The 10,573-nt window shown below is 53.9% G+C and overlaps 1 protein-coding gene across 1 annotated transcript; it reads right to left on the reverse strand.

Moving 5' to 3' along the window:
* Window positions 1–252: 252 nt before the first annotated feature.
* Window positions 253–10,338, reverse strand: EPS8L3 (EPS8 signaling adaptor L3). Its single transcript, XM_059046044.2, has 18 exons — window positions 10,308–10,338; window positions 10,086–10,150; window positions 8,229–8,387; window positions 7,876–8,025; window positions 7,731–7,786; window positions 7,174–7,313; window positions 6,971–7,086; window positions 6,596–6,716; window positions 6,449–6,510; window positions 6,158–6,232; window positions 5,695–5,843; window positions 2,647–2,728; window positions 2,373–2,407; window positions 1,687–1,876; window positions 1,373–1,501; window positions 995–1,068; window positions 575–702; window positions 253–323 (listed from the first exon to the last, which is right to left on the reverse strand). Exons 1-18 carry the CDS (start codon window positions 10,336–10,338, stop codon window positions 253–255), a joined length of 1,833 nt encoding a protein of 610 aa, XP_058902027.1.
* Between the last annotated feature and the right edge of the window lie 235 nt (window positions 10,339–10,573).

Below are 10,573 nucleotides of genomic sequence, written 5' to 3' on the forward strand. Positions count from 1 at the left end.
CTCGAAGATACTTTTATTGGGGAGGAGGGGGGCTAAACAGAGTCCTGACAAACCTAGGCTTAAGTGCTCCAGGCTCAGGAAAGAGATGCAATAAATAGGTGGCAAGTGGGGAGAGCTCTCAACACAGCAAGAAGGGGCACCATTTGTCTCAACCTCTGGGCTTGCTCATCTTCTTTGCTGTGTGAGCTGGGGTGTGGGGTTGGCTGCAACCTGGGGGCCTGAAAGAAGAATTCTCGGGGCTCTAAAGAGTTATCAGATCCACCATCTTGCTTGTGAGAAAGTCTTGGTCTTGGAGGTGTTTGAGTTGCTGCCTAAGGGTTTATCTGAGGAAAGAAAAGGTTGAGGTGAGGCTGGTGGCAGATGAGGGACCCCAGAGCTGATGCCAGCAATCAGCTAGGAGCTTCAAGGCATGCCTGAGCACATGAAATCAAGCCCCTGGGGGACTGTCCTGTGGCCAGACCTGACACATTGAGTGCCACCCCAGGGTTGGGGCTACTGGCTTGTCCACCTGACACTCTCACTCAGGGATCATCCCACACTTCCAGCGGGGGTCAAGATCCCAGGGTGGCCTCACCCCCAGCATCCTTCTGACAGCCTCCAGCCGTGCCAGGACCTGTGGGGCCTCCTGGGGACACAGCGTCTGTAGCTCCCCAGGGCTCATGTGAAGCAGCTGGCGCCCTGTCATGGACCCGAGAGTCTTCACTGTGCTGGGAACAGAAACAGCAGAAACTGTCAGTGGTGGGGTGGAAGGACCCAGCCTGCATGTCTGGGTGGAGAAGGGGCTGTTTGGGCTTGGAGACTGGGGTGACAGAAGAATTCACAGAAAGGGTATCTGGAGGTCAGGGAGTAAGATAAACATATTGGCTGAAACTAATTTCATAGCTCCTGAGGTTGAAGAGAGAAGTGCCCTGGAAGAGACGCTTGTGATGGGGAGGGGTGCCTGATTATTATCTGAGCCCTTTAAAGAGGTAAAGCCATGGGACTTGGCACTCACACAGTGGAGAAGTTCTCTGCCCGCAACCAGGCTGTGACCTTCTCAGGCCTTGAGCTAAGTTGAAGCCCTGGAGCCTAGAATCAGGGGAAGTGGGGGTCAGAGGCCATCTCATCTCAGAGCCACCTACAGCCACCATCATCTGGGTCCCTTCTCTGGGCTTCCATCAGATCACTTGTTTCACTCCATGGTTCGCTTGTCTGATAGGCACAAGGCTTGTTCTCTGCTCTGGTCCCACGAATAAACTCAGGATACAGTAAGCGTGTGATCATACTGATTAAGTTGAACTGGGACCATCTCCTCCACTTGTCACTGGATCCTCCCTGCCCCCACCTCTGACTCAGGTTTTATAGCTTCTGAATAGTCTAGGCTGGGTAGTACCTGAGGGGGCAACTCGCTCTGGCTTCCAGGGAACTCCGACTGCAGGGGCTCCAGGATGTTGCTGGGGATGTAGCCGCTCTGTCCCACTTCATTCTTCACCAGCCACCACCGCTTGCTCTGGTCCAGAACCTGCCAAGAGTCACTCCAGTGGTGACCGGAGCCTCTGTCCGACCAGCCTTGCCCCTCCCCCCCCAGGCTTTCTCCCTCCTGGCCCTTCCCCACCTTCCCTCTCCCTCTCTAGGCCACCTACTCCATGCTCCCAGTAGCTCCCACCAACCACCACCTCCTTTTATCAGCTCAAGCCCATGCCTCACCTCCAGTACCTCTCCCTGGACCACAGTCAGTTCCCGTGGATTCCTAGCTTCAAACTCATATAGCACTTGCATTTTCAAGGCTGGCTTGACAGATCCGGGTCTGGAGGGCACAGGGTGGGGTCTGTGGTTGTGTGTCTCCTCTTGAGCAAAGTGCGAGTTGCTCCCTAACCTAGGGCTTCCCCCACAACCCCTGGAGACAGAGTCAGGATGGCCAGAGAGTGGGACCTCAGAGACTGGGCCCCTGTCTCAGCCCCAGGGCCCCAGATATCTCCCCCTTGGAGTCTAACGGTGACTTTTGGGCTTCCACGGATTTTGAGGGCAGGTCCTTGTTAGGTGGGCTTGGGGTGTGGGTTTCTACAAGCAGAAAGGGTCTGAAATGTTGATTTCTCAAGACTCTTCCAGAAGTGGAATTTTCTGTATCTGAGCTCTCCTTTGAGCACTTAATACTCAAACTCTGGGAAGTCAGAGGTATGTGGGGGGAGTATTGAAAGAAGAAGGGGTTGGAGCCTAGGAAGGTAAAAAACTGCCTCTTCACCCAAGGTAGGGGAGGGATGTGCCTGTACATGTATGTGCCTGGCTACAAGAGAGCCCAAAGGTCAGCGACACGTAGAATCCACAGACCCACAGGATCAGCCCTGTCCCTCCCTCCCCAGAACCATATGGTCCTGACTAAACTCAGGGCATACCGGAGGGAAGTAGAGTCTTGGTATCTTGAAGGTGCCTGTAGGGGCAGAACAGAGTGAGAGCAGGATGTCAGCCAGTGTGGTGGTAGGGAGGTGGGGTGTGAGACCACAGACCCACCTGCACACAGCTGCCTCATATCCCCTCACCTGTCTGCCCACCACACAAAACCCACCTACCACTTAGGCGTCACGTGACCATGGTTTGCACTGAGATAGTGAAAACCAGCCAGAGACTAGGGCTTTGAATAGGAAGGACTCTGTGCTAAGCTCTCCTTACCTGGTAGGAAGGTTCTGGAAGCTGCCAACCATCACAGAATGTGGGTTGGTAGGGCAGGGGCTCACTGCCTGTCCAGTTGGCCCTGGGGAAAGAACAAGGCTGAGTCTACTCTGTGCCAGGTTGTGGGATGTGGAGAGGGCAGAGATGACAGGACCTAGCCTGCGGAATCTTGTAGGTAGTGGAGGACGTGGCCTATGTACACTGATCAAAGGCCCCAGGACACCCACATAGGAGCAAACAGCTAAGCATGTACAGATCCCACAGTGCAGGTATCCATGGGCCAGCCTCACCTCTGCCCGTGAAAGTGCAGACATCTCAACACCAGAAGAGATGAGTACTTTATCTCACTGATGGGGGGTTTGAATGAAAGTGGTAGAACCACAGAGCATTAGGGCTGGAAGACCCCCGCGGGGTCTAATTGGTTATAGTTCCCCAGCAGCAGATCTCTTTCTTTCTAGCGGGTTAGTATGTGGAACTCCCCCTTGTGATCACAGCAGAGCTCTCTGGCTGGCTCTAGGGTGGGAGCTGGTACTTGCCACTCAGCCTCCCCCTCACCCATTGCCTAGCATGCAGGAGGGGCAGCACTGGTTGTGGTCTCCAGTCACGCTCTGCTTGCCCGCCTGGGGAATGCTAAGTCCCCTCTTCGAGGAAGTCCCCTCCCTACCTCTCGGAGGCAGAGGTGAATGCTTCCTCTTTGTACTGCTGCTGAACTCCAGACACCCTGGATTATAGCTCCTCTCACGCTGAATTGCACATGATTCTCACATGTCTGTGTTTCTTACTTATGTTGAACTCCTTGAGAGCTGTATCCATAGTACAGTGCATGGGACACAGGAAGCAGCTAATTTATTCAATGGGGACAAGTAAATTATTCCCCCTTCTGAATCTTTTTTATTGGCTCCTTTTCTTTGCCCTAAAAACATGCTCAAGTCTTCCCTTGACTCTGTTACTGTGCCTTTTAAGCTGTCATTCTATTACCTTATCTTTGTCCAGTTTTTTGAGGATGTGTCCATATGCCCTGCTTACATTTTCTCACCTCTGGTTCTTTCATTATTCCTTGCAACCTGACTTTTACCTCTGCCATTACTCTGTTGAAACTAGTTCTTCTAAAGTCCTGATAATCTCCTGACTGCCAGATCCAATGGCCTTGTATGGTCTATATCCTTCTGAATTACCACAGAATTTAGTGTTATTTATAGTTTTGGGTCAATTTGCCTAAAATCAAATAACCTGAATAAAATTTACCTGAAATTTAACTATTTTGAGAGTTTTTACAACTCTTTAGTTATTCTATTTTCTGTGTTTCTGTCTTCCATTTCATTCATTCGTTCATTTTTGGTTACTTTAAGAAATGAGAAAACATCTTAGGCCACATCTGACTTAATTTTATATTTAAAATAATAAACAGAGACAGAAAATAGAATAGAGGTTACCAGGGGCTGGGAAAAGAGAGGAATGGGTACAGAGTTTTGGTTGATTGTTTAATGGGTACAGAGTTTCTGTTTGGGATGCTGAAAAATTTCTGGAAATGGATAGTGGTGATGGTTGTACAATATTGTTAATGTACTTAATGGCATTGAATTATACACTTAAAAATAGTTTAACTAACTTTTATCCTATGTATATTCTACCACAATAAAAGAAATTGATTACATTAAGTTATAATTTATATCTTTAGATGAATTGGACACAAAAATCCTTTAATGGGGCTGAATTGGAAAAAAACCCCTGCTCATTAGGCAAAAAGAATCCTAGAACCACTGGTTTTTTTCCCCAGTTGATTTCTCTTTCTAAAACCCTCTACTTGGACTTCCCTTTTGGCACAGTGGTTAAGAATATGCCTGCCAATGCAGGGGACACGGTTCGATCTTTGGTCTGGAAAGATCCCACATGCCACAGAGCCACTAAGCCTGCGCTCTAGAGCCTGCGAGCCACAACTACTGAAGCCCGCACGCCTAGAGCCCATACTCCGCAACAAGAGAAGCCACCACAATGAGAAGCCCGTGCACCGCAATGAAGAGTATCCCCTGCTTGCCGCAACTAGAGAAAGCCTGCATGAAGCAACGAAGACCCAACACAGCCAAAAATAAATAAATAAATTTATATTAAAAAATCCAACCCTCTTCTCTCTTGGTTTTCATGCTTCTGCTTTTTTGTTTCTCCTTTTAACTCTCTGGAATTTCTCTTTGCCTCCTTAACCCCGTTTCCTTTCACCACCTTGAAGTTTCCCCAGGCCCTTCTCTCCTGGGGAGAGCAGACCATGCTTGTTAAAGTGAGCTCTGGGGCTCCCACCGCAGTGCTTACCTCCAGGTGGCCCCAACTATCACTTCTGTACTGACTGTTCTCGAACTCTTGTAGCCAGGTCGGACCTCTCCCCCAAAGCCCAGGCCACCCTGTCTCTGCAAAGGTTCCACTGACACCTCAGCTCAGCATATCCAAGCTGGTTTCACCCTCCCCTCCGCACAGCTCTCATCAATTTAGCCTTGCCGCCCAACTGCCCATCTCACGGTTTCACCCGCGTGGAATATCTCTTTCTCTCTTAGCTCCTTGGCTGGTGGGTTGCAACTCTTATTGATGTTACATTTGCAGCATCTCTTACGTCCGTAATTGTTAAAATCTGGGCAGGAATTGAGACAGAGTTTTCACTTTGTCCTTGACAAAAATGAGAAAAATTTTAGTAGAAGGTTGCCAACTCTCCTTCCTTGGGAAGAATTGTTCTTTTTTCTGAAATAATGCTTTCCTTCAGTGGTGGGTGATGGTAAGTGGCGGTTCTGTTTTGTTTTCATTGTTTGTACTTAGCATAATTAAAAGTTGGACACTCCAGGTAGAGTCCTTCAATTTGTTTTGAGATATTTCATAGAATAGAGGTTACCAGGGCCTGGGGAGTGGGAAGAATGGGTACAGAGTTTTGTTTAATTGTTTAATGGGTACAGAATTTCTGTTTGTTTTAAGACACAATGTAGAGCCTGCTACCTCCTGCCCTGTGTGTCCTGCCCTATGCCCCCACGTCCCTTGCCTCTGATTCATTCAGGCTTTGTCGTCACTTACTGGCTGGTGGTCCAGGCTATGCCCAGCCCCTTCCAGAGGTTACTCTCAAGTGGGCTTAGACAGGACTGCAGCAGATCAATGGCCTTGGTGGTGAGGAGGGGTGAGATCACTTGGGCTGTTAGGCCAGGCTCAGGGCACTGCTCCAGGATCTGGGGAGGGACAGAAGGTTTCAGGAAGCCTGGGCTCTTGCAGGGCCAGACAGGAGTGGGGAAGGGCCTGGGGTCCCTGGCTTCCCACTTTTGCAATACCACGTTGCCCCAGGCCTGCTCCTTCCTGCCCCCACTGGTGTCCTTGGGGTCAAGGACAGTGCATAGTGGGGATGGTGTCTTGGGGTCAAGGAGAAGAATGTGCTGGGGTGAGCAAGGGGCAGACCCACCCTCTGCCCCCTACTTCCCACCCCGGCCTCTGCCTCATCTTAACTTCAGCATGTCCCTCTGCACCACCCTGTCCTCCCCCGACTCACGGAGTTCAGAATTTGGAAGAGGAGGTGTACGAACTCAGGGGCGCTTGTATCCTGCAGCATCATGGCCAGATTTCCCTGAGGACACAGGGTGAAGCCTGTTACCCACCTTACCTTCACCAGGACCCCAGGGCCCCGTTGTTCTGGGCCTTGATGGGGAGCCTGGCATTTCTCCAAAAGTCCCAAGAGTGGGGAGAAGCTGGAGAAGCTTGGGATGTCCATGAGACAAGAGAGGAGGGGACTGCTGAGGTGGGGTCGGGGAAAGGGCTGGGGAACTTGTGGGGAGCCACATACCAGGAGGTTGAAGCTGTACTTGATCTTCTGGAAGCAGTCGACGTAATGTGCCTCTGTTATCCCTGTAGAGAGAGGTGGGAAGGTGGCGGGTTGCAGATCATCCCAAGACTCTCCCCCCACTCCTCTCCCCTGGCCCTCAGCACTCACCTCCCTGATGCTTTATCTTTTTCTTCCCCTGTCTCTTCTTCTTACGACTGGTGTTTGACTGGGCCTCCTTCAGCTTTCCTGTGAATAGCTCGATGTCGCTTAGGACGTGTTTCAGCACCTCCTGGACCCCAAACAACCCATGGCCTGAGGGGGCACTTAGGCCCACCCTGGAACTCCCAACCCTGACCCCCTGCCCCCTCCTACCACAAGCCTGAGCCTCAGGCCCAGGCCAGGGTCTGACCAAGGCTCCGAGTCCCTCCTCAGCCCAGGCCCTGCCTTGGTCATCCTGGCTCCTTGGGGTGAGGGAGACGACTGGTGTCCTCCCTTGGGCCAGGACCAAAAATCCTCAACGAGCCCAAGACAATCTGCAGTTACCTTATCCCATTCTGGGTCCCGGGGGGATGGAGACCGCCTCGAAGGAGGTGAAGTGAAGGCACTTGACTTTTGGATGCTGGAGTGTTGTGGCAGGGGCCTTGGGGATGGTGGTGTGTCTGCAACGGAAGGGAACCATGGCCTAGAACTTCTTTGATCTTTGATGGGAATCCTCTCCTCCCACCAGCCCCCATGCCCAAACTTACTGTGCTCTGGGGTCATCCAGTGGTGCTGTTCTGGAGGGGGTCCACACTCCAGAGGAGGTACCTGCTCCTTAGGGATCGGCCTTTCCGGAAGAGGCTCCCTGCATCTGTCCTGACCTGGGCGAAGGGCTCCGAATCGGGGTCTGTGAGCACATGAGGGGGACACAGCTTTGACAGGGTTCTTGGGACAGAGGCACTGCCCACCCTTCTGTCCCAGCACCCGAGGGTACCACTCCCTCTCTCCAGGAGCCCGACCAGCCCTGCTCCTTGGTCGCCATCTGAACCGTTCCCTGCCTCTCCCCTGCCTCATCTGCCTGCTCTCTGGGACCAGTTCGTCCCACGTCAGCCTCCGAGGCCAGCCTCCAGTGTTCACTGGGCCCAGCCCCAGCCCCTTCCCCATATGCCCATCTGTGCCCTATTTCAGCCTGGCTCCTCCCCAGGTCAATGCCTATGTTATCGGGCCACAGGCTCCTGGGCTCCCCCAGATGTGGGGCAGGGTCTGGTCCACCCAGACCTGAGCTCTGAGGTCCTACAGGTGGGCAGGGGCAGAGGCTGCCTACCTTTGCTCCAGCTCCTCCTCCAGAGCCTTCTGCAGGCTGGTCTTCAGTTGCTCTGCCTGCAGGAAGCAGCAGTCAGACAGGCTGGGGATGGGGGGTCGGGGAGGAGTTGGGGGGGTGATGGCTGTGGGATTCCACACCTACTCACCCCCACTTCCTGGCACTGGAAAAGCAGAGTGCTAGTGGCTCGCAGGCCTGAATCCTGCACAGTGATGGACAGGACAGAGTCGTAGGAGCAGGTGTTGAGTGCCACATCCATGACCTTGATGCTGTCCAGGCGGTAAGATTCCAGTTCCTCCTGGGCCAGGCAGAGAGGTCAGCTGTGAGGTCACTGAGAGCCAGGCTGACTCCTGGGACCTCCTGACCTGGGTATGTATTGTGTATGGGGAGGGGTGGTTGCCATGTGGGACATGCATCGATGGTGTGTGTTCATGCCTGGTGCTTGCTTTCCCACGGCCTGGGTCAGCTATGATCCCTTGCGGGGAATGGTGGGAGGCTGACCTTTGTCTCGATGTCCAGCAGCTGGAACCAGCCATCCCTGACCTGCAGGAGCAAGTCCTGGCTCCACACCCGGCCCTGAGCATCCATTTCCTGCAGCTTTTGCAGGGCATCCTTGGGCTCCTGGACTCTCTGCGTCCCCAGCTTACATGTCAGCAGGTGCTGAGGGGACAGGAGGAGATGCAGGACTGGGAGAAGGTTTGGAGAAGGGGTTCACAGGTGGGAATGCGCAGGGCTGGGGGGAGGGGGAAAGGCAGCAGAGAGGGAAGACATGTCCCTGGCCTCCTTGTTGGGGAGTGCCAGGCAATCCCTATAAAGCACACTTCAAGGGCCAGTGTGGTGGCCAGAGGCAGTCAGGCTAGGATGGGCCCCCCAAGTCAGGGTCTGATGGGCTGTAGGAGGGTGTTTAGGACTCTGGAGGAAGGACAGTCATGGCCTTTAACAGTCCAGGCCAGCTGAAGGGGCTAGATCGTGGTAGACGTGGGCTTCAGCCACCCAACAAATAAGTCTGAACTTCTCTGGGTGGGATATATATAGGATGCTCAAATTCTGTCCCCGGCTTCCTTTGCCCTCTTTGGAATCACCATCCCAGCCTGGTCCATCTCCTTTCTGACCTAACGTTCCTGTCTCCATGCCTTTTCTCATGCTGTTCCCCATGCCCAGAAGGCATGTTCCACTTCTGCTAATCCATCACCTCCCAGTCTCTCAGGAAGAAGTCAAGCCCCCCTGCTCCCTGATTCTTGCCCAGAGAGGTCCATACTGACCTCTGTCTCCACTCAGGCCCTTGCCACGTGCTAGTCTGATCATTCCAGCAGTGTTTTTATCTTTGAGGAGACCCCTCCCATCTCCTATCCAAACATTGCCTTCTCAAGTCACAGTCCTGCCCCTCCCCCTCCCCTCCAGGCCCTTGTGGGGGGAGGTCGTCTGCCTCCTGCCCCTTGATCCCACCGCGCTGCCCTCTGCATAGCTCCAGCTGCTCTCCGAGTCCACACGGCTGGCATATTCAGGAGCACTGACATCATGAGCAAATGCCCTGGCACCCTGGACGTGCCTCCTCTTGCTGTTGCCTGCTAGACCTAACCGAAGCCAGTTCCTCACCCCCATCCCTCCATAAAGCCCAGCGCTCCTGGGCCTAGCCCAGCTGGCTGGGGGCCCCTGACCTCTGCCGCCCTCTGGAGCCTCCAGACGGTTGCTCCAGCATTCCTCGCTGCTTCTTCTTTCTCCGGGAGGGCCCAGGGGCGGTTTCTACCCCAGACCTTCAACCTGACCTGGTGTCTTCTCTTCTCTGCCACACCCTTCCAGTCTGAGCTTTGGCTGTGGTGTCAGCAACTCTCCAGGCAACTAGATGTGGCAGAGCCAGTGTTGTCTTCCCACGCAGGGCCAGAGCTTCCATTGCGGGCTCTAAGCTGCGCAGGCCTGCCCGGGGAGTCCAAGCCCAGAAAGCTCTGCTCTCAGACAGTGGTCCTTTCAAGTCCTCACCCGGGGACCGCTAACCTCACACATTCCTTCCTCCAGCTGTGCCAGATCCTGGGGCAAGGGGTGGACTGGGAGACAGGCGGGGATGGGATGGTGGCCGGTGCCCCCTGACCCATCCCCTCTGCTGCTTGTTCCTGCCTGGGGATAGGACGTCTACCACCTCAACCTCTAGCCTGGCCTTCACTGCCCATCTTCCTTCCCCACATTTAGCAGATGCTCAGTTATGCTTGCTGGACCCGAGCCCACCTGCTCTGACTGGGTCAGGCCATTGGCTTCTGTGGCAGAGACTTATCTCAGATGTCTGTTTTTTTTTGTCAGGGCGGTGGACACACGGGAAAACTTGGGTTGAATCAGGAAACAGTCTGGGGCCCCCGGGTTACTCACCTCCACCCTTTGCTGCAGGTGGGTGGGCTCTGAGGTGAGATTCTGCGAGTACTCCTTCCGGTACACTGGCGTGACCCAAAGCAAGGGCGTGGGGGCAGAAGAAGGAGGTGAGATGTATACAGCAATAGGGGTTGGTCAGCGTGGCAAGGGAGGGAATGGGGGCAGGGGGTTCAGGGAGCTCAGTGGGAGGGAAGGGGAGAGGGCACTGGAGGGACAGCTTACAGTAAATGGCTCTGCTGCTGGGCCGGGACATGTTGACGCTGCTGAGATGACTCTGTAGAAGCCAAAATGAACGGAAGAGACAGCAATCAGGGCTGGGGAGAGGGATACCGGGGCAGAGCTGGGCGGGACAGCTGTTGCAGCCCATCCCTGACCCGGGCCTGAGGCTTGGAACACAGGTCTTTCTGGATCCTTCTCCAGATGTACCCTCTGCAGAGGAGCCCTCCGTCTTGGCTGGGCCTTGGAGGCCCCCAGGCAGGCTCCCAGCT

This window comes from Kogia breviceps, chromosome 1 (genome assembly GCF_026419965.1).
Source record: "Kogia breviceps isolate mKogBre1 chromosome 1, mKogBre1 haplotype 1, whole genome shotgun sequence".
In the NCBI taxonomy this organism is placed as follows: Eukaryota; Metazoa; Chordata; class Mammalia; order Artiodactyla; family Physeteridae; genus Kogia; species Kogia breviceps.

Bases quoted from the DNA above. Each gene is read 5' to 3' on its own strand.
- EPS8L3 (XM_059046044.2), bottom strand. From the start codon at position 10,338: ATGTCCCGGCCCAGCAGCAGAGCCATTTACT. The intron at 8,026-8,228 runs GTCAGCCTCCCA...TGCCTGGCCCAG, and splicing joins TGCTGGACATCGAGACAAAG to GAGGAACTGGAATCTTACCG. The intron at 2,408-2,646 runs GTAAGGAGAGCT...CTGCCCCTACAG, and splicing joins TTCCAGAACCTTCCTACCAG to GCACCTTCAAGATACCAAGA.